Source organism: Schistocerca gregaria, chromosome 4 (assembly GCF_023897955.1).
Source record: "Schistocerca gregaria isolate iqSchGreg1 chromosome 4, iqSchGreg1.2, whole genome shotgun sequence".
In the NCBI taxonomy this organism is placed as follows: Eukaryota; Metazoa; Arthropoda; class Insecta; order Orthoptera; family Acrididae; genus Schistocerca; species Schistocerca gregaria.
The window spans coordinates 204337900-204365842 of record NC_064923.1 but is presented as its reverse complement, the minus strand read 5'-3'; the positions used below and the strand labels follow the sequence as shown (position 1 = coordinate 204365842).

Genomic DNA, 27943 nt, shown 5'->3' with positions numbered 1-27943 from the left:
CAGCACCAACGGCACCATGATCACGAGCGTAGCGCCAATGTGTCTGGCCGCCATCGTTTTCGCGACAGCTGCACACTCTGCTCAGGTGAGTCCAGTGGGCGGGGCACTGAACAAGACGCTGGTACCTAGTGAAAAAAACTGTTCTGACGGATGCGCTCTTCATCAGAAGGCAGTGTTACAGTATTTATGTACCAGGCAAAGTGAATGGAGGGATTCAATAATACTGTGATTAGATCTCACTGGAACTCCATTTCTGCTTCAGTATGACACTTCTACCTTTCCTCCATCAGACTCAGATGACTGCCCATTATGTGCAGCAAAACTATAGCTCTCTCCTGAGGGATTGTACACCACAGTGCTTAACTAGGCATGGTCCTATAGGAATAGAAGATGCTCTTGTCGTCCTATGACATTTGACCTGACTTACCAGCTGATTATAGAGGGGACATAGAGTGTAAAGTGTGATCGAAACAACCATCCAGCTTGACATCTTTCTCAGTAGGATATCAATGCCTGAGGTGAAAAAAGCGATAAGAGAAAGAACCAATTTTAGACAGGTCCAGGGATTGTATCTTGAGTCTTCTTATTGGCAATTTGACACTCACTTGGGTACCATAACACATATTTCTAACATGCAAATGAGTAACATATTCTGTAGATGTTGGATATATAGCTCCTACGTTTGTTTATTTCGAAGAAGGTAAGAATATTACAGTTTAATATCCTGACAACAACAGGGTAATTAAAGACAGATCACAAGCTCGGATTGCACAAGGATGCAGAAGGAACTCAGTCATGACCTTTCAAAAGACTCATCCTGGCATTTTCTTCAAGTGACTTAGGCAAACAGGAAAAATTTAAATCAAAATTATGACTTTTACTCATTTGTGGACTGCAGTCATAATACAATGTTTCAATGAAATCAACGTCACTACTTGTCTGTACTTTTTTAAATTATTTTTTCATTTCACTGTTGTGATCCCTTCTGTAGAGCCATTATCAGGTGCAAATTTGAAAAAATGCCAGAAAATGATATACAAATCTGAATGACATAACATCATCGAAGTATTATGCACTGTAATATTTCAACGATGATATGTCATTCAGACAAATCTGATATTTACTGACTTGTGGGTTTCCCACGCTTGTAAGTGGATCTACAGCTGAAATCGCGATATAGAAACAGAAAGGTGATAAAAACTTAAAATCCAATGGCGGCAATAATTTCATTCGGAAACTACGTCAAGATGACCACACAGGGATTCGAACCGCCATCCTTTGAAACGCTATTCCCGTGTTTTCCCATTACGACAGCTCGCTCGCTCTCTTTATTTCGAGCTCAAGATTCAATAGTTTGTTCAGTACTTATGAAAATATTTGCGATACTCCGTAATCCACAGGACTCTTTCATTTCCAACCTAAGAAAATGTACGGGCTCCAATACAAACAGCCTACAAATAACATGAGCTCCAAAATTTCATGCATGTTGTGCTTAACGCAAGTAGGCTACACACGGACCTTATATAAGAAATTTGTAATATATTGTCCAAATTAGAGACTTTTCGAAGGCCCAGTAGCGTTACCTCGTACACAAGTCGTTACCAGGGCGCTAACTGCGGTGTTAGGATCGCTGAGCGACACAACTCTCTCACCAATGCTTGTTATTGCTAGTCATTTCGGTTCAGCTGTAAGACGTATGCAGACAGTAAAAATATTCAGCATATTTACCTTGCATACTTTTCCTTTAAGTGTTTGGTAAATAACAAACAGGAGCAGATGAAATTGTAGACACATCCCTAGTATTGGTTCCGATACAATCCGAAAGTTACAGCAGATCTGTCATACATTGTATTGCACTTATCACTAAATTCCTTATTCATTGAATTATCATTCTACACTTCTCACAAAGGCACCAAAGTAGGCATTCTACTCAAAGAGGTCAATTGACATGAAAATGAAATACTATACATAGCTATTCATTATAAAGATGTAAAGGGTTATGTATGTAGAATACTACCTTGTTTGAGAGTAATTCAGTTTATATTGTGACGAGCCATGATTTGTCTTGCGTCGATGGAGAGGCTTCGTCCTGCCCACACCGAGCCCAGGGGGTTATTGTGCGATTCGACCGCCAGTAGACATGCCCCCCCACCTCCCCCTCGGCAACGTTGCATAACAGACGAGTGTGCCCCAAATGTTTGCGTGGTAGAGTAATTATGGTGTACACGTACGTGGAGACAGTGTTTGTGCAGAAATCGCTGACATAGTGTAAATGAGGCGGAATAAGGGGAACCAGCCAGCATTTTCTGAGGCAGATGAAAAACCACCTTAACAATCATACACAGGCTGTCTGGCACGCCGGACCTCCACACTAATCCGCCGGGCGGATTCATGCCGGGGACCAGAACGCCTTCCCACTCGGGAAGCAGATTTGTTTTCAGAAAGTTACTCGAGGAGGCAAGGAACAACATAGAAACCCCTTACGATAGCACAAAATATAGATAAAATTAGAATGTGGTGTCAGCTGCCGAGAATTATTACGCAGTTGTATGGTCATACTCCATGGAACTCTTCTGTCCCTGACGTTTCGTCCAAAGCTACGTTGGACATCTTCGGAGGTGCTCCTAGTTGTGGTGAGTCTTGTCGACTGCCAGCAAGACTCAGCACAACTAGGAGCACCTCCGAAGATGTCCAACGTAGCTTTGGACGAAACGTCAGGGATAGATGAGTTCCATGGACCACGGCCATACAACCCGGGAGAATTCTCGGCAGCTGAAACATCCAGTCGTGAAAGCTTTCATTGTATGAGAATGTGGTGTGTGAGGTTTCAGATAGACACCAGTGATGACCTGTTACTATTTTTTGCAGATCCCACCGAATCGGCCTGCGTCTTCTGTGCAGTTGCACTACAACCAGACTTCGGGCCAGGACTGCCAGTGCTGTGAGTATTTACGATACGTGGGTGCAGTAGACGATATGAGTTCCCTGAGAAGAAAGGATGTGCCATATTTCACGCATCCGTAAAATAAAGGACTTGCACGACCCTGCCGTCAACATTTAGGCACCTATCTTAATAACTTTCACTAATGTTTTATAAAGTGCTGAATTAGTTACACAGTCTACGATATTTTGATATTTAGTTAGAATAATTAAATGATTTCTGGAAATCACCTTTTATTTACCTGTGGAAAAGTATTTTGCACTGACGGTTCTAATTAGAACACAGAAATAAATTTCACGACGTGAAACAGTGAGACAATATCTGTTAATCTACGCATATTAAATTTACCGAAATGACTTGAATTACTTCTCACGGGGATCTCGGTCACGAGATCCCATCTAGGCTGCAGACCGCGCCACAGAGTTGCGCTGCATGCAGATCGCGTGGCTCTAATAACACACCACCCTGCGCGCCTCCAATTACGAGGGCGGTTCCCTGAGCAAGCATTCGTTACGGCACGATACACCTGCTGTTATCGAAACATGCGTGACCACCTTTTCTGTATAGCGGTTTAATCAACATAAAAATCATTAATAATTGCTTCACAAGCTATAAGCATGTTCCCATTTTCTTTTTTCTCTTAAGTGAAAGACGCACGAGCACTGCATTCAGTGCACAAAAAAAAACTAACTTTCTAAACGTTTTACTTTATCCAGAAGCGGATATGTAACTAATAATTCTTATTTACCTATAATATTGTCAGCGACTGCATTTTTCAATATCTGTGTGTTTCTTACAATGGTGTGTGTTATGTGTCTGTGTATTTTATTGGTATTCCCCTCTTCGGCGAGGTGCAGGTCAATTCCATTTTCCAAAGCAATTTCTGATTTAGCTTCACGAGGCTGAGTGGGCACTGTTCCACACTTGCCTAACAAACGAAATTCTGATACATTCTCTAGCGATGACATTTCTAACGAGAGCACTTCAAGCACCTCTTGAGAGACTCCCAGCCAATCATGAGATACACATTTCCCTGTTAACTGGACAAAATGGCTTGTGCAGACTGTTGAGTCAACATGTCTCGAAGGGCCATTGTTACTTTGCAGCAAGAAGGGAATCACTGTATGCTGCCCGCCGAATTGGTGTACAACATAACGCCGTCATTAAAATTTTCAACCACAAACACGAGACAAAGAAATAACGACCTGACTTTTAATGGACGTCCGTTATTTACAAATTATAGTTCATAGTTGATCCTAGACCGGTGCGCTACCTTTTACGAGTCAATTGAGAAGACTGAGTAGAACCTGACATAACGAATCGTCTCTACACGATATATTGGGCCTATAGATGTAGGAATAAAGACCGTCCCTCCCCCCCCCCCCCCCTCCTTCCAACAGAACCACGGTGCGGTGAAAAGGTAGGAAAAATAATACCTAAATAATAAATGGAACAGGAATCATTGGCAACGGATTCTCTTCACCGCCGAGTCTAGGCTTTGTCTAGCGCCTGCTGATAGTTGTAGAACAGTGATCACCGCACCAGTGCTCGTCCCAGGCATGTAGTCCCATAGTTCCTACAGGGAGGTGGTCAGCCATGTTTTGGGCCAATATCATATACGGGTGCCGTTGCTTTTCATCACTGCCGAAGCAACTTAAGCTGTGGCGCATCTGGTCACAGTACACCAACTTATTTTCCACCCATACAGGCGGCATTTCGGCGATGATTTTTCTTCATAGGTGACAATGCACAATCGTACCGCACCCACTCTTGAACGCCTTCATCCAAGTACCGGGTATCAACTGAACGGAATCGCCTACGGTACCTATTGACATGAGACCGATTTATCGCGCTTGGAGCCACTTAAAATTTACAGGATGACGTTACAGGAAGCCTCCTCACATATTCGGTGACCTCAGATGGATGCCGTCCACAAGTGGGAGAGTTTCGAGCAGCACTGTGTCTGCCACCATGTGGTGAGCATTCAAGCATGGAGTGGGATGTTACCTAGCGGCAGATTTTGATTCCACATATTGCAGATTGCTATTTCACTCCCTGCCCCTCTTGAATCTAAACACAAGCGTGTTCGCATATACACTTGTGATACAGGACTTATTTTGAGCAATGCTGGGGCGCCAGGAGATGACTGCGCGAAATACAAGTCATACATAAAATGGACACATATCAATGGACAGAGAGTCTCACCAAGTTTCAATTCCCATTACATGCACGAAATATGTGCACCGATTATAAGGCAGCAAACTTAGATACTCGCTTTCGCAACGACAGTAGTCCACTTTTGAAATCTGTTCCCTATGTTGCCTGTCTGCAGGCCCAAAACAATTCGATGCGACAGTACCGGAGCCAACGAGATATACAGGCCCTATGGCGAGCGTCACAGCACGCAACACTGCATGCCTTACGAATGCCAGCAGCCGTCTTCGGCGGGGAGCAAGTTACTTATTCAGACGAGTTTAATAATTCTTAACTGTGTGTTCAAATACGAGGACAAATCAGAAAGGCTTCGCCTCATTTTTTTATTAGCCAAAGTAGGGTACCTACAGGTAATGACAAATATACATCGTATTCTACGTCCCTGCACTATTTTTCCATACAGTCCCCACATGGGTTCATACATTTGTCCCATCGTTCCACTGAATTTGAGATGCCTCTGTGGTAGCATTTGTCCGTTGACTAACGAACCACTGTCTTGGCTTCATTTGTGTCCGTGAATCGCTGTCCTTCCAGAAAGTTCTTCAGCGATCCAAAGTCGTGGAAATCACTAGTGGCGGGATCTGGACTGTATGATGGGCGGTCCAGAATTTCCCAGTGACATTCCTGGAACTTTTCGGCAGTTCTGATTACTACATATGGTCTCGTCGTGGAGCAGAATCACGCTATTCACATCGAGAAACCCTCGGAGCCCTCCTGATGGCAGCCTATAGACGTGACAGTGTGGAACAGTAACTGTTGGCACTGACGGTTGCACCTTGTGGCATAAAATCCAGCAGGTGCGGTCCACGGCTGTCCCAGAAGGTAGTTAACATCACTTTCGCAACTGATGGCGCTGAACGAAATTTTTTTGTCACAGGCTAGCACTTATGTTTCCGCACCATGCTCTGCTGCTTGGATTGCGGTGTGAAATGCGGTATCCACGCCAGTAACAATGCAGCGCAGGTAACCTTCACCCTCCTTGGAGCACCGTTCCAGGTGATTCAGAGTAAAACATAATTCGCTTAGGCTCTCACCAACATGAAATCTTCTGATACGCTAAGGACCAATGAACGATGCCCTAGCAATGCCACATATGTCAATGTCCTGGCAAATGGCCGTGATGTGCACTTGCCGATGTGCTTTCACTACTGCATCCACGCGGAAAATGTTGTCTTCAGACACCGCCGAACACGGCCTCCATGCAACACTACCGTGCAAGACTTCACGGCCTTTGTCGAACTCATAAAGCCACTACCTCACAGTTCTCAAAGCGAGACAGTTTTCCCCATAAGTGGGCCGCATTTCCCTGAAGATCTCGATGGGCGTTCGTCCTTTGCTCCATAGAAAACTAATCACACTTCGTTGCTACAAAGCCGTGGACATGTGAAACACAACGGCCATCTTTAACAAGTGACACTAGCGCCGTGCGGCGGAGCTACCAGCGGATAAGGCCGGCACAAAACGAGAGATGTCCAACGCTGGGAATGAATATGCTGACTTTTCATTTATAGCCGTAACTTGCTTAAAAAAATGGGGGAAAAGATTTTGTGATTTGCCCTCGTATACGCATGGTCTCGATAACACGTAACAAAGTTAAGACCTGTAGTGGGTATCTCTTCTTGAGCATGAATTAAAACTTCACATGAAGCTCTGTCCAGTGATACATGTCTGCTTTGTATCAGGCGGTTTTCTCGCAGACGTCTTATGAAACGCTGGAGGTATTTATGAATAACCTTGTGCATGGCTTTCCACATCAACACTTTAAATCCATTAGGAACGTAGGACACACAGAGTAATACTTGCAGCAATGTGCGAGGTGGGAAAACCGGCTTTTCCTCCGCGAGACAACAACGGTGGCGCAAGGGCAGGCGGCGGTGCGCTGAGTTTGTGAGTTTGACGCCTGCAGGCAGCGAGTTAACGCAAAGCCTTCTAGATACAAGGCCTACGCACAGCGGCCATATTGGCACTTGACGTCACAAACTGTTGGCCATCTTATCTTCAGTCGGCAGACCTGTTGGCGTGTATGTTGTGTTGAAATTGTGTGACACGTGATAGTGATATATATTTCATACAGTATTCGCCTACAGTTCTTCGAAGTATGGAATAAAAGTGCTGCGTTCCCTTTTGCCGGGGAAATTATAAATCCCAAAAAGGCATGAAAGTGCACATGTTTCGATTTCCCAAATGTGTGAACTTGAGAAATCGCTGAATTGCAGCTATTCCCAGACAGGAATTTGTCTCTACGCATCATTCAAAAAATTTGTAGCGTGTTATTTGTTTCCATTGCACCACATTTGCCAATTGTTTTTAAAAGCAGTTATGTATCACGTGCCAGTATCATTTGTTTCTTAATTCTGGACCATTGCTGCGAGGTTAATACGAAGCTGGCTGTGAATGTCTCCCATATTTGCAACTATTGTCACACAGAATAGTTATATTAATTAGTGTGACTCGAAAATGTTTAGTATTCCTTATCATTCCTACCAGATTATTGAGTTTTCAGTAATTTTATTTGGGAGAGGTACAGAATGATTTTGTTCAGTTTTACATATACAACTGTTCGGAAATAATTTCAATTTGAGTAAACTACCTTAGAAAATTGCTTTAATGAGTTCAGTGCTCGACAGATTAAGCAGTATAGAAAGCAGAATTTCGAATTAAGTGCATTATGATTAAATTAACAGCACTCTGTGACACGAAGGATATAGGAGAAACTATGTTTTCATGTTTAAGGTTCTAAAGTTCTGAAGAAACAGGGAAACAAAATATTTTTTTGTTTTTTTTTATTTATTAAACATTATGTCAGGAGGTGCTCCATTTCGTCGAATGATTTAAGTTTCGTGTGAGATCAGCAAATTTTGAAGTGGAGAGGAAGAATTTACGAAAATAACCAGGGAAAGAAATTCTTAAATTCTGTAGGAGCTCCATATGCTTTATTTAAAACCGAAAACGTCTGCTTGTTGTTGCATATTGGCGATTTTTTACTGCAAGAAAGCGTAGCTCCTGAGGTAAAAGACGGAATTTAAAATTACAGTTTCTATTCAAGCCTAGAAACGCGTATTTGAGGCAAATCGTCAAAATAATTTTACATCTTGAAATAACATAGGGTAGTTTTGTTCAGTTACTTTACGCACTCATATAAATTTCCGTACTTTCATTACAAGAACATGTAGAAGAGGAAAGCACGAGAATCTCTATGCGGTCTCAGCTCTAAAACTCGTAAAGTTCGTTTAGCTGCAGAGTGCTTAACGGGAACGTTCCTATACAGAGCCGGCCATCAGTATGTGACATCACAAGTGTGCGTGCAGGCCTGTAGTCTAAGTGGTGGTGGTTAACGCCGCTTTGGTTGCAGCGTGCGGCGTACCGAACCGGCGGCAGCGCATCGTGGGCGGCAACGTGACGCGCGTCAACGAGTTCCCGTGGGTGGCGGCGCTGAGCCGGAGAGGCAAGTTCTACTGCGGCGGCACGCTCATCTCCAGGCACCACGTCCTCACCGCCGCGCACTGCGTCGACGGGTGAGTGCACCGACGCCCACTTCTGCTCGCTCGTAAGTGTTGTCGTCTTCAGTCCGTCAGCTGATTGATGCAGCTTGGGATCCAGCTACATTCATTATTTTGACGTTATTGACGAGGCCCACCAATAGAGTCTCAAATCGACGCAGTGGATACACAGGGTGATCAAAAAGTCAGTATAAATTTGAAAAGGCAGTTACAAGAGTCGAGGAGTACGAATGGGAAGAAGTGGTTGGGAAGGTAGTGAGACAGGGTTGTAGCCTCTCACCGATGTTATTCAATCTGTATATTGAGCAAGCAGTGAAGGAAACAAAAGAAAAATTCGGAGTAGGTATTAAAATCCAAGGAGAAGAAATAAAAACTTTGAGGTTCTTCGATGTCATAGTTATTCTGTCAGAGACAGCAAAGGACTTGGAAGAGCAGTTGAACGGAATGGGTAGTGTCTTGAGACTAAACTATAAGATGAACATCAACAAAAGCAAAACGAGGATAATGGAATGTAGTCGATTTAAGTCGGGTGATGCTGACGAAATTAGATTAGGAAATGAGACACTTAAAGTAGTAAAGGAGTTTTGCTATTTGGGGAACAAAATAACTGATGATGGTCGAAGTAGAGAGGATATAAAATGTAGACTGGCAATGGCAAGGAAAGCGTTTCTGAAGAAGAGGAACTTCTTAACATCGAGTATAGATTTAAGTGTCAGGAAGTCATTTCTGAAAGTACTTTTATGAAGCGTAGCCATGTATGGAAGTGACACATCGACGATAACTAGTTTGGACAGGAAGCGAATAGAAGCTTTCGAAATGTGGTGCTACAGAAGAATGCTGAAGATTAGATGGGTACATCATATAACTAATGAGGAGGTATTAAATAGGATTGGGGAGAAGAGAAGTTTGTGGCACAACTTGACTAGAAGAAGGGATCGTTTGGTAGGACATGTTCTGACGCATCAAGGGATCACGAATTTAGTATTGGAGGGCAGCATGAAGGGTAAAAATCGTAGAGGGAGACCAAGAGATGAATACACTAAGCGTATTCAGAAGGATGTAGGTTCCAGTAGGTACTGGGAGATGAAGAAGCTTGCACAGGATAGAGTAGCATGGAGGGCTGCATAGAACCAGTCTCAGGACTGAAGACCACAACAACAAATTTGAAAACTTAATAAACCACGGAATAATGTAGATAGAGAGGTAAAAATTGACACACGTGCTTGGAATGATATGGGGTTTTATTAGAACAACAACAAAAAAAAACAAAGTTCACAAAATGCCCGATAGATAGCGCTCGACAGCGAAACTGCTACCGTGACGGGTGAGAGGTACGCCGATATGTTACAGAATCGCATCATCCCCAGCCTGGTGATGAACACCAGCTGGAACGTACGATGTTTATGCAGGATGGCGCTCCACCCCAAATTACTAGACACGTGAAAGATCTCTTGCGCGCGTCGTTTGGTGATGATCGTGTGCCCAGCCGCCACTTTCGTCATGATTGGCTTCCCAGGTCCCCAGACCTCAGTCCGTGCGATTATTGGCTTTGGGGTTACCTGACGTCGCAAGTGTATCGTGATCGACCGAAATCTCTAAGGATGCTAAAAGACAACATCCGACGCCAGTGCCTCACCATAACTCAGGACATGCTTTACAGTGCTGTTCACAATACATTATTCCTCGACTACAGCTATTGTTGAGGAATGATGGTGGACATATTGAGCATTTCCTGTAAAGAACATCATCTTTGCTTTGTCTTACTTTGTTATGCTAATTGTTGCTACTCTGATCTAATGAACCGCCATCTGTAGGCATTTTTTTAACTTTTTATAATTCTTCGTTCTAATAAAACCCCATGTCAATCCAAGCATGTGTGTCAATTTGTACCTCTCTATCTACATTATTCCGTGATTTGTTCAGTTTTCAAATTTATACTGACTTTTTGTTCACCTAGTACTTAACTTGTGGTCGTAGACTTTTCCGAAGTTGCAGATTCAAGATTTCACACAGGACAGGGAAAATAAAACTGGCCCAGATAATATCCCTTGTACCTTGAGATAGGCAACCTAGTTTACATCACCTGATCTGGGAATGAATGATGTAAGTTGAATTGCCTATTTTAAGGTACATTAAATATTTTCTGGGCAAGGTTTTATTCTGCCCACATTGTATAATGTTTGAGGTCAATAACAAAGAAGAAAACTTTCAGACCGTGAGGTTCAGAGGCTTGTTTGCTCTGTAAAGTAGGACACATGGAGATCTATGGCATGTCTGCTGAAAGAGCATAACGCTGGCCCACGCGCAAGTGCTTCGGGGCACATAGTTCATGGTATATTGTTGAACATGGAGCTCTGCAGCAGACCACCCCTACAAGTTCACATGTTGACCCAACGACATCGTCAGTTACGATTGCCGTGGGCACGGGACAATCATCATTCGACCGTCGATCAATGGAACCGTGTTCGCTCTTTGGGTGAATCACATTTTTGCCACATTAAATCGATGGTTGTCTCCACAAACGCCGCTATCGAGGTGAACGCGGCTCGAAACGTGCAGCGCGCCATTGACGTAGGCAGGTGGTAGCGGTATTATGCTATGGGAGACATCCTGGGGTTGCAAGACAGCTTTGGTAGTATTGGAAGACACGCTGACAGCTGCGATCCACCTGCATCCCTTCATGCTTGACGTCTTCCCCGACTGTAATGCCATCTTTCAGCAGTATAATTGTCCGTGTCTCGGAGCCAGAAGGGTGCTACATTGGTTTTAGGAGCATTACAGTGAACTCAAGTCGATGTCTCTGTGACCAAATCCGCCTCATGTAAATCCTATGGAGCTATCTACATCTACATCCATACTCCGCAAGCCACCTGACGGTGTGTGGCGGAGGGTACCTTGAGTACCTCTATCTGTTCTCCCTTCTATTCCAGTCGCGTATTGTTCGTGGAAAGAAGGATTGTCAGTATGCCTCTGTCTGGGCTCTAATCTCTCTGATTTTATCCTCATGGTCTCTTCGCGAGATATACGTAGGAGGGAGCAATATATTGCTTGCCTCCTCGGTGGAGGTATGTTCTCGAAACTTCAACAAAAGCCTGTACCGAGCTACTGAGCGGCTCTCCTGCCGATTCTCCCACTGGAGTTTATCTATAATCTCCGTAACACTCTCGCGCATCACTAAATGATCCCGTAACGAAGCGCGCTGCTCTCCGTTGGATCTTCTCTCTCTCTTCTGTCAACCCTATCTGGTACAGATCCCACACCGGTGAGCAGTATTCAAGCAGTGGGCGAATAAGTGTACTGTAACCTACTTCCTTTGTTTTCGGATTGCATTTCCTTAGGATTCTTCCAGTGAATCTCCGTCTGGCATTTGCTTTACCGACGATCAACTTTATGTGATCATTCCATTTTAAATCACTCCTAATGCGTACTCCCAGATAATTTATGGAATTAACTGCTTCCAGTTGCTGACCAACTATATTGTAGCTAAATGATAAGAGATCTTTCTTTCTATGTATTCGCAGCACATTACACTTGTCTACATTGAGATTCGGTTGTCATTCCTGCACCACGCGTCAATTCGCTTCAGATCCTCCAGCATTTCACTACACTTTTCCATTGTTACAACCTCTCGATATACCACAGCACCATCCGCAAAAAGCCCCAGTGAACTTCCGATGTCATCCACAACGCCATTTATGTATATTGTGAATAGCAACGGTCCTACGACACTCCCATGCGGCACACCTGAAATCACTCTTACTGCGGAAGACTTCTCTCCATTGAGAATAACATGCTGCGTTCTGGAACTCTTCAATCCAATCACACAATTGGTCTGATAGTCCATATGCCCTTACTTTGTTCATCGAGCGCCATTACGGCGTACGTAGATCAGTGGCCCGTTATTTACGCGAATTACATAACCTGTGCGTAGACTTCTAATGCCACACATCTCCACAAACCTACCAACCAGCTGTCGGATCTGTCATACGCGGAATCACTGATCTATGTCTTTCCAAAGACGAACAAACAAGTTTTTGAGCAGGTGGTCATAATGTCATGGCTCACCAGTGTGTCACCCTGTGACGTCGATACTACTGTGCGTGGCAACTTTGCGACCGCTAGTGTTGTGTCCGCCCGCCAGGTGCCGTTTGGCTGCGCACGGCGCGGCACTGACCCCGTGGCGGTCGCGTTGCCAAGGTCACCACACCGCACAACACTCCAGTTGCCCCGCGTGGCGTGCGGCGGCCTCGCCGCTTTGTCAGCCACAAAAGACTTCACTTCGCGAACTCTCGCCGCACGTACCGTAGTCCTCTTTGTCTGTAGAGTGCAAAGGCAGTACTTACATTCCTGTACTTACGTCATGCTGAGGGCTACGATCTACAGATGTCATGTGAACGGAAAGACAGGAGTGAATTACATTAACGAGTTGTTAATGACCTAGAATGCTGTCCTTTCTGTATGTTGTTGTTTGCACTTTCCTTGCTACATTCAGGCGTGGAATCAATCATGTGGCTTTTCAGTTAGTGCGTGTGCAGTACGTAGCTGTATTTCAGTCGTTAATGATGAGAACGCCCCAAGTAGAGAGTGAAATGAGTCCAATATCGACTATATTCTCGATAAATACACATAAATCACAGGCAGTCTTGTCATAAAGGGGCTGAACAGCATTTAGACGAACACCTTCTTTCTCTGGACATGTAGTTAATACGCTGATTTGGAATGAGAGAATAATGTTTTTGTATCCCATGTAGTCGTAGTAGCTAAAATCTGCTGTGCCTCACCTAAATGAAGCATTTTATGGATTAGTTTGAACGGTAGCAGTTTTAACTGGCTTATTGGAGGAGAGGCGGCAAGGTGCCAGTGTGGAAGCAGTCACAGCTAGAAGCTCCAAAGGACTACAGTCCGATAACAAGTAGTTCTCACTTGACAGCCAGAGCGCCGAGCTGCTCCCGTCAGCAATATAGCAATCGAAGGACGGAAGATTAGTGCTTAACGTTCCGTCACAGTGATCATATTAGAGACGGATACACCAAAGAAACCCTGGTATTGCCGGCTTCCACTGTGCTGTCACTTACGCTATGCAAAGCTGTGTGCATGTCCGTGCTCAAGTAGGAAACTTTTCCAGACTCTAAAATCTCTCTTTGTTTCAAGATAAAACGTAGCTCTTTCTCTAATTAAAGTTAAACAAAAAGTTTTTGACTTGCTTAGAGATATCCCAGGTGTGGACGTTAGAGACTTTAAAGTGATCTATCGCCCTGGAGGATAGACAGATGTGGAAGTTGAGGAGGTTGTTTCCAGACACTGCTTGCTGCAAAAACATTAGACTTTAAACGTCAGATGCTTATTTTTTTATACCAGCAGTGGTTAGAGACGTAACAGCAGTGCACACCTCAATGCCATCAACGCAGGGTATTCTTTAAATATTTATTATCTACATTGAGGAATGAAAATAAGACTCAATGGAACTAAAAAGATCATTAGCTGAAAAAGAATGTAGTGGAACGTGGTGGTATGGGGCGATACGTCCTCACACCCTTGTTGTGGCCAGATAACCTGCGTCCCTACAAACTTACACCTGAAGTCGACATGAGACTGCTAAGGATATTAAATTTTGTTATTATATTCGTTATCTCTCACGAAAGCAATTAACTGTTCAGCAGCTATCCCATCGTCCACGACTATGAATCGACATTTACTCATTCCAAGCTCTCGCGTTAATTTTGACAAGAGGAGCATACTCCTTGAGAATATGGTTTATCATCTGTGGGATATCATACATACATTCGGACAGGCTCGTGGGTGAGTCTGGTGTTGCCGATGAGAAGGCCTGTGCCCGCTGTTTCTAGTATTTCTCCTATGACTGTTTCCTAAATCAGTTTATTAGCCTGTTCATTTCTTGGTGTATCCACGTGAGGCGATGTGTACATGGATGCAATTTCGATTCTGCCCTGTAGAGGTGCGTATAAGATCTTTGATATTGGAGGCCAAAACCTCACGGGGAAGCGCTTCTCTATCGCTTGTCGGCAGTTTATGGAGATGCTGTACACTAGAAACGTCATAGCTGAAAGACTTCCGAAGTATTACAAGATTTTAGATGTGCCCACGAATTCTGTCATCATACGTAAAGTGTGTTCTGTAGAGAGTATTGTTAGTGGCTTCTGTGGGTGTAAAAGCGTAACGAAACCAACAGTCATTTCTAACGTCGTCACTGATTGAAATGACTTCTGTGGTTGCTGCAGTTGTAGCCCAACTTCGCTCATACTAACGACGCCGGGGAGAGTGTACCCTTGTGTTCTTTAGCAAATCTCCACTTTCATGTTATATTTTGAAATGCCTGTGGTCTTTGGCTGTTAATCGAAAAGCCCGGGGTCTATGAAACTCTGTCCGCTCCATCGCCCTTTTTGAAAAGGTCTTTCGTAGAACGAAGGTAATTTCTCGGATTGGAAGTCTTCGGCCGTCATGGCGATGATTTTTGTTCAGAAGCTTAGCAGTAGCTGGGCTCGAACGCGGGACCCAGAACCTTTCGATTACTAGTCTAAGATTCTACCTCTAGACCCTGAATAGCTTCAGTAGGGGGTTAGAACCCTGTTACTCCTAAACGTTTGAATAAAAATCGCCAGGAATGGCGGCAATGGCAAAGCAGTAGATAGACTATTATTTTGGGGAAAATCAACATTTCATATAAGGCAACGGTGATTGACTTATAATATCTAGATCACAACTCGTGGCCATTTGTTCACCAAATGCTACCCATAGCATGTGACAATGGCCACTGCGGGGCGGGCCGAAACCAGTTATGAGTGTGTCATAAAATGCGATTTATCAAAATATAAAAAGCCTTGTAGCGGATAGAGTATCAGTACCTTCTTTAGCCATAGGGGTAGGAAACTGTCCCTAAAATGTGGAAGAATCAGTAATGATCAAGGACGTAAGGATGCAGAACGCAGTGGGAACCACTTCATGGAACACACCTAATGTATATCCGCAGGAGATGTGGCCAGTAGCTGAAAAAGTGTCGTGATGATCTCTCTCAATTGGCATAATGGGTTAGACCCCATTTGGATCTCTGGGAGGGGAAAGCGAAGAGGGAGGTGACCATGAGAGAAGAACTGAATAAACAATAATGTAAAATTCTACTAGTCGGAGCGTGGAATGTTCAACGTAGAGACAGTTCGGGTCAATGAAGCGAAATGGAAAGAAGACATGGATTTACCGTCAGACGAGTAGATGGTAATATCAACAACAGCAGAAAATGGTGTAAACAGAATAGAATGCACTTAAACTGTCTATAGAAGGGTAGCGTTCGTGTAGTTGGAGCGCCCATTTACGATCTCCGATGGCCGCAGCTGTTCCATCCCATTGTTAAATGAAGTCACTTCAAACGATTTTGGCTTCGTCAGCAAAGCCATGACTGTTTTCTTACCTTATTGTTGTGCACCCGAGATACTTCTGGGTCTGTAACCACCTCGACTTCGACGGGTGTAAAATTCAAAGTGTCCTTTCTACACCAACATTTCGTTGCAAATATCAAGAACTTCCTCCATTTGCTTACCTGTCCAATACGAGGTACTACTGTTACACTTTGTGAAACGCCAAATGTTTCCAGACTTCCTGTAACGTTTTGCAGATGGCAGAGGATTTGTGTTCGGACCCTTCTTCGCATTTCTGCTTCCTACGAACACACATAATCCATAAATTTTTATTCTATAGGTTTCCGGCCCTTGTTAGTGGTCAGGCGCTGTATCAGAATGGAGCTGTTTCTTTGATGTCCTTGGTATTCAAGGCCCAGTGAGCAAGCCGGGTGCCTGATGGCCTAAACACCCCGGTGTCAGTGTGTGTGTACTTAACTGTATGTGACGTCACGGCGTGCGCAGACTGCGGTCGCAGGACATCCTGGTGACGCTGGGCGAGCACGACCGCGGCGTGCAGAACGAAAGCGTCAGCCTGGAGCGCGGCGTCACCGAGTGGCAGCGGCACGACAACTTCTCCATCTTCACCTTCAACCACGACATCGCGCTCATCCGCCTCGACAAGCCCGTCGACTTCGGCACCAGCGTGCGCCCGGCCTGTCTCCCCGTAGACAGTGAGTACCGCGTCTTACACTGCCAGTAGGTATAAGAAAACGTACAGGCTGACTCGAACCTGCCGCAACACACTCACAATGAAACAAGAAATGAACAACACGGCGTGAGTCGGCTGCCACGATCTATGTGATTTATGCAAACGACAACGTCTTCAGAAAACCGTGCACGAGATTTTAATATTCTCTCACTCGTTACACCCAAATCATTAGTTCTACAGAAAAAAACGAACAGAACATTTATATTGGAAAACTGATGTAGCTAAATTTTGAAATGGGCTATATTTTCGCTGGATTTCGATTTATTCGAGGAAAACGCATTTGAAGGTCAGTTTTGTATATTTTTCGTGAATAATTCTAAAACTCCGGCCTCTAGCGAAAACGTGTCCCTGTGGAAAATTTAACTACATTAAATTTTGTACAAAGGGTCCTGTTCATTTTTTCTGTAGGTCTAATATTTTGCACGTAGAAAGCCTGGCAATATGAAAATATTTAAGTGCAGCTTATGAGGGCGTTGTGGGTTGCATGAATCCCGTAGGTAGGGGCAGCTAAATCACCCAGTGTACTAATTGGATGTTTCTACAGGATGTGCAAAATGAAAGAGAACCAGATAGTTTGTCACGCATCTTAAGACAGGCAAACCACTTTGCATCAACTGCCACATGGGTGGATGATGTAAGATGCGTTGCTGCTCTTAAAATGCATCAAAAATTTCTGGACCTGTTTTAATTTGATCACCCTGTAGAAGGCTCGTACTGTGGTTTTTGGTACTTGAGGGGTAGATGCATCATAGTATGCTAAAGTACCCCTTTCCCCAAGCAGTTATTGTAGGCTCAGGAAGTGAATGAATCTTCTGCTGGAGATAAGGGGGGGGGGCTGTTCATCAGGGAATTATGTTTGTGAATGTGCTGATCACAACAAACTTAATACTGCACATGGTGCATAGGGAGAAAATTTCTTGTGTCAACAAGTGGTGGTGCAATTTCTACAAACGAGATGAGCTCACCGTGAAAAGAAAGGTGAGAGACAGAGGAACGTCAGTCGAAGCCGGCAGTTTGTGATGTTCAGTACTCATTTTAAAAATAATTGTTCTAGGAGCAAATGTTTGATTTAACAGTAGACTTTTAGAATTGAGCAATTGTATATATCTTGTCGAAAAATATGTTTCAGGTTTAAAGTGTACGAACATTTTGAGCATCAGAACATATTCAAAAGTAACATCTCTAGAACGTACGTTAGTTTAGGGATTCCTTGACATGAAATGGAAACTACTGCACCTTTCAAGTAATGCTGCCGTAAGGACTATGTCATGATGTTAGAAAAACATCCACTTAGCCTTCGCTGTAATAACTTACTTCTCCGTAGCTGGTTTCGAAGTTCACAGCATCATCAGATTTTGAGACAAGGTACATGCTGACTGTTCCATCAGTGCATAAAATGGAAGAAGTTACGCATTCAGTACCGCAGCTCATGCCAATATAGACCATTTCCTGATGGGTAATATTTTAAAAAATCCATAGGATAATGTAACGTATCTCGTGATCCGAATATGTTCATCAACCTAGAAAGAAAGTAGGTCATTGTCTCAAGAGGCCCTCTTCAAGAAACCACAACTGTTCATTCTCCGCACGCAATTATCCTGGTACCGATGTCAGCGTTTTTGCGGGCGATGGAGCTCCAAGTGATGTTGTGCTATGGAATCACTGGTAGTCGACGGCTCGCTGTCGGTATTTATCAGGGGTTATCAGGGGTATTTGATTCCTACAGTGGCTGCATTTGCAATTTATGTCAAACAGACATATACTACTGCCCATTGAAATTGCTACACCAAGAAGAAATGCAGATGATAAAGGGGTATTCATTGGCCAAATATATTATACTAGAACTGACATGTCATTACATTTTCACGCAATTTGGATGCATAGGTCCTGAGAAATCAGTACCCAGAACAACCACCTCGGGCCGTAATAACGGCCTTCATATGCCTGGGCATTGAGTCAAACAGAGCTTGGATGGCGTGTACAGGTACAGCTGCCCATGCGGCTTTAACAAGATACCAGAGTTCATCAAGAGTAGTGACTGGCGTATTGTGACGAGCCACTTGCTCGGCCACCATTGACCAGACGTTTTCAATTGGTGAGATATCTGTAGAATATGCTAGCCAGGGCAGCAGTCGAACATTTTTTGTATCCAGAAAGGCCGTACAGGACCTGCAACATGCGGTCGTGCATTACCCTGCTGAAATGTAGGGTGTCGCAGGGATCGAATGAAGGGTAGAGCCAGGGGTCGTAACACATCAGAAATGTAATCTCCTCTGTTCAAAGTGCCGTCAATGCGAACAAGAGGTGACCGAGACGTGTAACCAATGGCACCCCATACCAACAAGCCGGGTGATACGCCAGTATGGCGATGACGAATACACGCTTCCAATGTGCGTTCACCGCGATGTCACTGAACATGGATGCGATCATCATGAAGCTGTAAACAGAACCTGGATTCATCCGAAAAATGACGTTTTGCCATTCGTGCAACCAGCTTCGTCGTTGAGTACACCATCGCAGACACTCCTGTCTGTGATGCAGCGTCAAGGGTAACCGCAGCCATGGTCTCCGAGCTGATAGTCCATACTGCTGCAAATGTCGGCGAACTGTCCGTGCAGATGGTTGTTGTCTTCCAAACGTCCCCATCTGTTGACTCAGGGATCGAGACGTGGCTGCACGATCCGTCACAGCAAAGCGGATAAGATGCCAGTCATCTCGATCCAGCACGGCGTTCCTTATTACTCTCCTGAACCCACCGATTCCATATTCTGCTAACAGTCATTGGATCTCGACCAATGCGAGCAGCATTGTCGCGATACGATAAACCGCTATCGCGATAGGCTACAATCCGACCTTTATCAAAGTCGGAAACGTGATGGTATACATTTCTCCTCCTTACACGAGGCATCACAACAACGTTTCACCAGGCAACCCCGGTCATCTGCTCTTTGTGTATGAGAAATCGGCTGGAAACTTTCCTCATGTCAGCACGTTGTAGGTGTCGCCAAAGGAGCCAACCTTGTGTGAATGCTCTGAAAAGCTAATCATTTGCATATGACAGCATCTTCTTCCTGTTGTGACAATTTCGCGTCTGTAGCACGTCATCTTCGTGGTGTAGCAATTTTAATGGCCAGTAGTGTAGACATCGAGCAACAGGTGCTGATATATGTGATACAGTTGAGCATTACAGCAGCGTGTTTAGAATGGTTTTAATGGAAAATACACTCCTGGAAATTGAAATAAGAACACCGTGAATTCATTGTCCCAGGAAGGGGAAACTTTATTGACACATTCCTGGGGTCAGACACATCATATGATCACACTGACATAACCACACGCACATAGACACAGGCAACAGAGCATGCACAATGTCGGCACTAGTACAGTGTATATCCACTTTTCACAGCAATGCAGGCTGCTATTCTCCCATGGAGACGATCGTAGAGATGCTGGATGTAGTCCTGTGGAACGGCTTGCCATGCCATTTCCACCTGGCGTCCCAGCTGGACCAGCGTTCGTGCTGGACGTGCAGACCGCGTGAGACGACGCTTCATCCAGTCCCAAACATGCTCAATGGGGGACAGATCCGGAGATCTTGCTGGCCAGGGTAGTTGACTTACACCTTCTAGAGCACGTTGGGTGGCACGGGATACATGCGGAATTGCACTGTCCTGTTGGAACAGCAAGTTCCCTAGCCGGTCTAGGAATGGTAGAACGATGGGTTCGATGACGGTTTGGATGTACCGTGCACTAATCAGTGTCACCTCGACGATCACCAGAGGTGTACGGCCAGTGTAGGAGATCGCTCCCCACACCATGATGCCGGGTGTTGGCCCTGTGTGCCTCGGTCGTATGCAGTCCTGAATGTGGCGCTCACCTGCACGGCGCCAAACACGCATACGACCATCATTGGCACCAAGGCAGAAGCGACTCTCATAGCTGAAGACGACACGTCTCCATTCGTCCCTCCATTCACGCCTGTCGCGACACCACTGGAGGCGGGCTGCACGATGTTGGGGCGTGAGCGGAAGACGGCCTAACGGTATGCGGGACCGTAGCCCAGCTTCATGGAGACGGTTGCGAATGGTCCTCGCCGATACCCCAGGAGCAACAGTATCCCTAATTTGCTGGGAAGTGGCGGTGCGGTCCCCTACGGCACTGCGTAGGATCCTACGGTCTTGGCGTGCATCCGTGTGTCGCTGCGGTCCGGTCCCAGGTCGACGGGCACGTGCACCTTCCGCCGACCACTGGCGACAACATCGATGTACTGTGGAGACCTCACGCCCCACGTGTTGAGCAATTCGGCGGTACGTCCACCCGGCCTCCCGCATGCCTACTATATGCCCTCGCTCAAAGTCCGTCAACTGCACATACGGTTCACGTCCACGCTGTCGCGGCATGTTACCAGTGTTAAAGACTGCGATGGAGCTCCGTATGCCACGGCAAACTGGCTGACACTGACGGCGGCGGTGCACAAATGCTGCGCAGCTAGCGCCATTCGACGGCCAACACCGCGGTTCCTGGGGTGTCCGCTGTGCCGTGCGTGTGATCATTGCTTGTACAGCCCTCTCGCAGTGTCCGGAGCAAGTATGCTGGGTCTGACACACCGGTGTCAGTGTGTTCTTTTTTCCATTTCCAGGAGTGTATATGAAAATGTTGTGTCACTGCACGGGCAATACAGGAGGGCGTGTTTCGCAGACACGGCAGACTACACGGACCGTGTGGCCATCGTGACTGGCTGGGGCCGCGTGGAGGAGCGGAAGCCGACGTCAGCGACGCTGCGCAAAGTGGCGGTGCCCATCATGTCGATGGAGAAGTGCCGGCGCGCCGGGTACCCCAGCGAGCGTATCACCGACAACATGATCTGCGCCGGCTACCCGCAGGGCAAGCGCGACGCTTGCCAGGTACGTAAGCGCAACCAGCCACTGTGGTACCAAGCGCGAATCGTCCGCTACAGTTTTACGTGTAACACGAGACTTTTTTGGACGATTCTTGAGTGTACTGGAAGATACACTTTCACATTTCTGGTTTACTGTACTCATCCTAAGACCATTTGGGGTATGTTTATTTTTCATTTCATGAACAGCGCCAAGAGATACTTTTTTTTGCGACAAAGGATACAATTTTTTGCGACCACTAAGACTAATCGGCCTCACTAGCATTGATATTATTTTAGATCTTCAGTATCACTGTTTTTTCAGACGTTTAGTAGGAGCAGCAGTTGCTTTTGAAACTTTTCTTGAAGGAATGTTGACCGAATAAACATTGTTAATGGTTACAAAAAACGTAAACAAGCGACAGTACCATAGTTACAGAGAAACAATGGAACTAGCAAGTGGTTAGTTATCTTTCCCTACTCTAAACGTTATGGCAAGGTTTCTACGAATTTTAACATCTTCATCGGTCATAGTTTTCTCCGTTCTAATAACCGTCCATCACATTCATTGCATCTGAACTTCTGTTGCTTCTTGCGCAACATACCTCATAAATTAAAACTGCCTCTTCTGCCCCACAGCGCACGAATTTCCTGTATTTGAGTACATGATATTCAATCATCATGCACTAAAATCATTCTTTTGACTGTCTGATAAGAAGCGAAACAACACCTCGCTCTGGGGTTCAGTTCTGTATTTTATTTCACCCGACTGTACACCTCGCTTCAGATTCTGAGGTCTTATGTTCGCTTTAAGGGCTCAAAAGTAAACTTTCCCGCTAATATTAGACGTAATATTAGTGCTATAAAAGCATAAATACTATCTACATTCTTAGTTACCTAACCATAGTCCCTTCTGCTACACATCTATCAGTTAATGCAAGGAGCTGCGTCCTTTGTTCTGCAGACATATCTTCAAAATCTATCAAACGTGCAGCAGAATACATTTGTCTCTGCCCTTGAAGCAACGCGATATTCTGCTTTCTTGTGGTTTTCTTTCTTTGTGTTTGATGGTTGAACATTTTACATTGACAGTCTGTTTTATCCTTTATCCATGGTGGAAGTTACTAGTAACCTTTTAGTCTAGATATACGTATCTCACTCGTTCAGTTGTTTTACGCAACATCCTTCCCTTCTGCTTCAAAAAAATCAGCGCTTCGTTACAAGATAGTGCCTTTGAGCATAGTGCTTACAGTATATAAACGTAAACAAGACAGTTGTCGTCGTGGTAACAAGTAGATAAATTCAACACTGAATAATATTGACTAGTCTTAATTAACTGCATGTGGGTTTCTAAACGAATGTTAAAATCGTAACATACTTGTAATAAAAAAACTCTCATTTTGTACATCTTTAGTAGCATTCTGAGCGTCTGCAATAATAATACTTCAACAATTTTTTTCAGGGTGACAGCGGCGGCCCGCTCCATGTGGACAACAAAAATGGAAGCATGGAAGTAATCGGTAAGTGTTGTCAAATACAAAATTAATCTAAGCAAATTAGCCTGTTACAATCCATATCTCGGTGCACTTTTAATAAAAGTAAAACTTATCCATTGAACAGGGATTCAGTCATCATTATTAGTATTCCATTGGGGGTAAAGAATTACTGAACTGCCTGGAATGTAAGAAATTCGCCCAAGCAAACTTTAAGCCGTCTCTAGTAGTACTGGGCAGGTTGATAGGACGTGTGTTAAGACATCAAGGAATAGCTTTCATGGTACTTGAGGGAGGTACAGAGAGAGAAAACAGTAAGGAAAGACTGAGATATCAAATGAATACCTGTGAACGATGGGTGCAAGTCAAGCGCTACTCTGAGATAAAGAAGTTGCTGCACGCCAGAAATCGGAGGCAGGCCGCATCAAATCAGTCAGGAAACTGATGACACCAACAAAAAGCTAGTACTGACAGACATAGCAAACTAAGTTAGTCATCGGATAAGAGTGGTTTTCCATGTTCATGTGTGCTTAATCCATTTTTATCCTCTTTTTTTCTGGCCTGTAACAGTTCGAAGTTAACAACTGTTCCAATTAAATTTCAAATCCAGTATCATACCCGTTTCATTGGAGATGAGAACCTTAGATGAAAATAAGCTCTCCAACTTATTTTACACTTTCAGCCTCAGATCAAATGTACGAAATATGGTTATACTATAGGAATAATTGCTTATTTTGATTATGGGTGTGTTTTAGGAAACAAATATCGAATCATGATGGACCACAGAGGTTCTGCAGTCGAACGCTGACGCGTACAGTTTGACTTTTTCTCGGCCCCTAAGGTTCTTTATCCTTCCGAACTTACGTCTCTACCGTGAAAGAGTACAAAGCAGCGAGCACAAGTTACGTATCCAAGGTACGAATGACCAACAAAAACACAAGAATATTACGATCCAGAGTATTATGTAACTACGAAATGATTTGGCGTTTATAACAGAGCGTCAGCAATCCAAATATTACTGCCGCCACTATGCGGAGAGGTGAACCTCTTCTTAAGCGCTAGAATATTATTGATGATAGGAATTTGACGTACTATGCGGTCAGTTTCTGTTGAACCAGATCAGTGAGTTTTCGTAAATTTGTGGTAAAAACCTATGGGACTAAACTCAGTCAGTTGTGATACATAATGGTCAATCAAAAAGTTGACATTTGAGAGCGTTGTTGCAGCTTATGCGGGTATGTTAGCAAAGAGATATAGGAAAGGGATTGGTGTGGTATTCGATGGGTTCAAATGGCTCTGAGCACAATGGGACTTAACTTCTGAGGTCATCAGTCCCCTAGAACTCAGAACTATTTAAACCTAACTAACCTAAGGACAACACACACATCCATGCCCGAGGAAGGGTTCGAACCTGTGACCGTAGCGGTAGCGCAGTTCCAAACTGTAGCGCCTAGAACCGCTCGGTCACTCCGGCCGGCGGTGTGGTATTTGTCTTTTTCCGATGTGCGTACCGTAAATACGGAAACGACAACTACGCCAACATTATTACCAAATGTGTCCAAATAGGACCAACGTGCTGCTCTCTTTTCTTGGCAGCACTAGACATCCAACGGAGAATAAAGAATGTGTATGGGGCAACACTTCTGTCGAAAACACCATTGTGAGCAAGGGGTGTGCTGCTTCATGATAGAGCAGTCCCAATATCACAAATGTCAGAACGCAGAAGTTACACCAACTCAGGAGGGAGACACTCGATCACCCGTCCTGTAGTCCTGATCTCTCCCCATGCGATTATCGCGCCTTCGGTCCCTTAAAAAAAGCCTTGAAGGGTCGACGATTCCTGTCGGAAAAGGATGTGCACCAGGCAGTTACGAACGTCTTCACACATCGATTATCTTACTGGCGTCACACGAAGCTCACGAGTTTTTCCGAATTTCATTATCTTCTTTAAGTAATTTAATGACGTTGGGAGTCTCCCCAGAGCTTTCACTCGGCAATACTCTCTCAATACACCACTGTAGTTGCTGCCTTCACATAAGAGTTGCACCAACAGCGCACAGTCTCTTTTCTCGATAGCCACATCGTTCAATCACATTATGGCTCGTTAAATGCCAGCATGTGTGTCACACCGTCATAAAATCAGTGTACAGTGCCACATTTGCACCTCGTGGCCAAAATGGAAACTGATGTTTTCCGGCATAAATCGGTTCCACATTAACGCATTATCATATGTACCAAGTTCCGCTGCCATACGATAATTACAGCGCACACTGGACCTTCCTGAGTACTTGCTTATTAACTATAATGACGCGGTACTCTCCAAAAAGAAAATGTAGATGCAAAGCAAATATTGTCAGGTTTCAGATCTCGTCCTGTTTACGCCTGTATGACGCCACACGCCTTAACATTGGTACGTCACGAGTCAACGGTGACGACTGGTCTCAGTTCACCTGACCTGTGCTTCCTGTACTTGAACACCAAGAACAATTAGTTAACTTAGAACGCATTAGATTAGTTTGGATTAGTACTTGTTCCATAGATCATGAAAACGACACTTCGTAATGATATGTAACGTGTCGGGTTAATAAAAGGTGTCTATACAAGAGATTAGATTACACAAAGTATTACATGACACTTAACATTTTTAATTTTTTGGGGGGGTTGGGGAAATTACCCACTTACTATATCCAAAAATTCATCTAATGAGTAGAAGGAGTTGCCATTAAGAAATTTTTTTAATGTCCTTTTAAATGCTATACGGCTATCTGTCAGACTTTTGATGTTATTAGGTAAGTGATCAAAGACTTTTGTGGCAGCATAATTTACCCCCTTCTGAGCCAAAGTTAGATTTAACCTTGAGTAGTGAAGATCATCCTTTCTCCTAGTGTTGTAGCCTATTACGTTTGAATTCCTTCGAATTGTTAATAACAAATTTCATAAGTGAATATATATGTTGTGAGGCTACAGCGAAGATCTCTAGCTCTTTAAATAAGTGTCTGCAGGATGATCTTTGATGAGCTCCAGCAATTATTTTGATTACACGCTTCTGTGCAATGAACACTCTTTTACTCATTGATGAGTTACCCCATAATATGATGCCATAGGAAAGCAGAGAATGAAAATAAGCGTTGTAAGCTAATTTACTGAGATGTATCTCGCCAAAATTTGGAATGACTCTAATAGCATAAGTAGCTGAACTCAAAACGTGTTAGCAGATCTTCAGGGTGTTTTTTCATTTCAACCCCTCATCAATGTATACACCTAGAAATTTTGAATATTCTACCTTAGCTATCGATTTCTGATCGAAGTATATATTTATCAATGGCGCATTCCATTTACTGTGGGGAACTGTATTGACTGCGTTTTGTCAAAGTTTAATGAGAGCCTACCTGCAGAGAACCACTTAATGATTTTCTGAAAAACATCGTTTACAATTTCACCAGTTAATTCTCGTCCTTTTGGTGTGATAGCTATACTTGTATCATCGGCAAAAAGTACCAGCTTTGCAATTTGTTGAATACAGAATGTCAAGTCATGAATATATATTAAGAACAGCAGAGGACCCAAGACTGAATCTTTCGGCACCCCATTCTTGGTTGTTCCCCAGTTTAAGAAATCATCCGTTTTTTGCATATTATGTGAACTGCTCATTTCAACTTTCTGCACTCTTTCAGTTAGGTATGATTTAAACCATTTGAGCAGTGTCCCATTCATACCATAGTACTTGAGATTATCTAGAAGTATTCCATGATTTACACAATCAAAAACCTTTGAGAAATCACAAAAAATTCCAACGGGTGACTTCCGGTTACTCAGAGCATTGAATATTTCATTAGTGAAAGTGTATACAGCATTTTCCGTTGAAAAACCCTTCTGGAAACCAAACTGACATTTTGTTAAAACTTAATTTTTACATACCCCTCACCTGCCCAGAGATCCACTCTGTTTCGGGCCAGCTGCCTGACCGTGTGCTGTGCTGTGTGTGCCGTAGGCATCGTGTCGTGGGGTCGCGGGTGCGCGCGTCCCAACTACCCAGGCATCTACACGCGAGTGGCCAACTACCTGCCATGGCTGCACCAGCGCCTCGCCGGGGACTGCCTCTGCGCGCCTCCGTAGGCGGGCCAACTGTCGCTGCACCCACCTGGGACAAGGAGTTCTCCTCGCACCTTTTTAGCCACGTCTCGCCTCTTCACCAGCTAATTTATTCCAGCACGTTAAGCAACTAAATAATTATTTGCATATCCTAATGCAAGTACGCAAAAATTTTCTCTAAGAGAAATATTACACTCACTGTCTTACAGCTCTGATGTATTTTACTAATGTTTATTGGATCAATAAAACTGCACTGAAAAAACAAAATGTTTTTGTTATTTTTTACGGCATTGCTCTTACAAAGTGAGGTGGCATGGTGCTTATGTTATTACTTTCCTATCTAAGATGAGCCAGATTCAACGGTTCTGATTTAGTTTCTAGTGATTTTTTGATGTTGTTGTAGTGGTCTTCAGTCCAAAGACTGGTTTGACTTTTCCATGCTAAACTATCCTGTGCAAGCCTCTTCATCTCCAAGGAACTACTGCAACCAACAGCCATCTTGGTCTTCCTCTACCAATTTTACCCCAAACGCACGTACTAAATCTGTGATCCCTTGATGTCTCAGAATGTGTTCTTCTAATCCATCCCTTCTTCTAGTCAAGTTGTGCCACAAATTCCTCTTCTCCCCAATTCCGTTCAGTACCTCTTAGTTACGTGATGTACCCATCTAATTTTCAGCATTCTTCTGTAGCATCACATTTCGAAA

The 27943-nt window shown here is 44.2% G+C and overlaps 1 protein-coding gene across 1 annotated transcript; it reads left to right on the top strand.

Annotated features, from left to right (window-relative positions):
• On the top strand, positions 1 to 27504 carry LOC126267189 (trypsin-7-like). Its single transcript, XM_049972157.1, has 7 exons — positions 1 to 85; positions 2869 to 2941; positions 8508 to 8670; positions 16530 to 16738; positions 21475 to 21680; positions 23115 to 23172; positions 27137 to 27504. Exons 1-7 carry the CDS (start codon positions 17 to 19, stop codon positions 27259 to 27261), a joined length of 903 nt encoding a protein of 300 aa, XP_049828114.1. The 5' UTR covers positions 1 to 16; the 3' UTR covers positions 27262 to 27504.
• The last annotated feature ends 439 nt before the right edge of the window (positions 27505 to 27943 follow it).

Bases quoted from the DNA above. Each gene is read 5' to 3' on its own strand.
- LOC126267189 (XM_049972157.1), top strand. From the start codon at position 17: ATGATCACGAGCGTAGCGCCAATGTGTCTGGCCGCCATCGTTTTCGCG. The intron at 86-2,868 runs GTGAGTCCAGTG...TATTTTTTGCAG, and splicing joins CAGCTGCACACTCTGCTCAG to ATCCCACCGAATCGGCCTGC. The intron at 23,173-27,136 runs GTAAGTGTTGTC...TGTGTGCCGTAG, and splicing joins TGGAAGCATGGAAGTAATCG to GCATCGTGTCGTGGGGTCGC.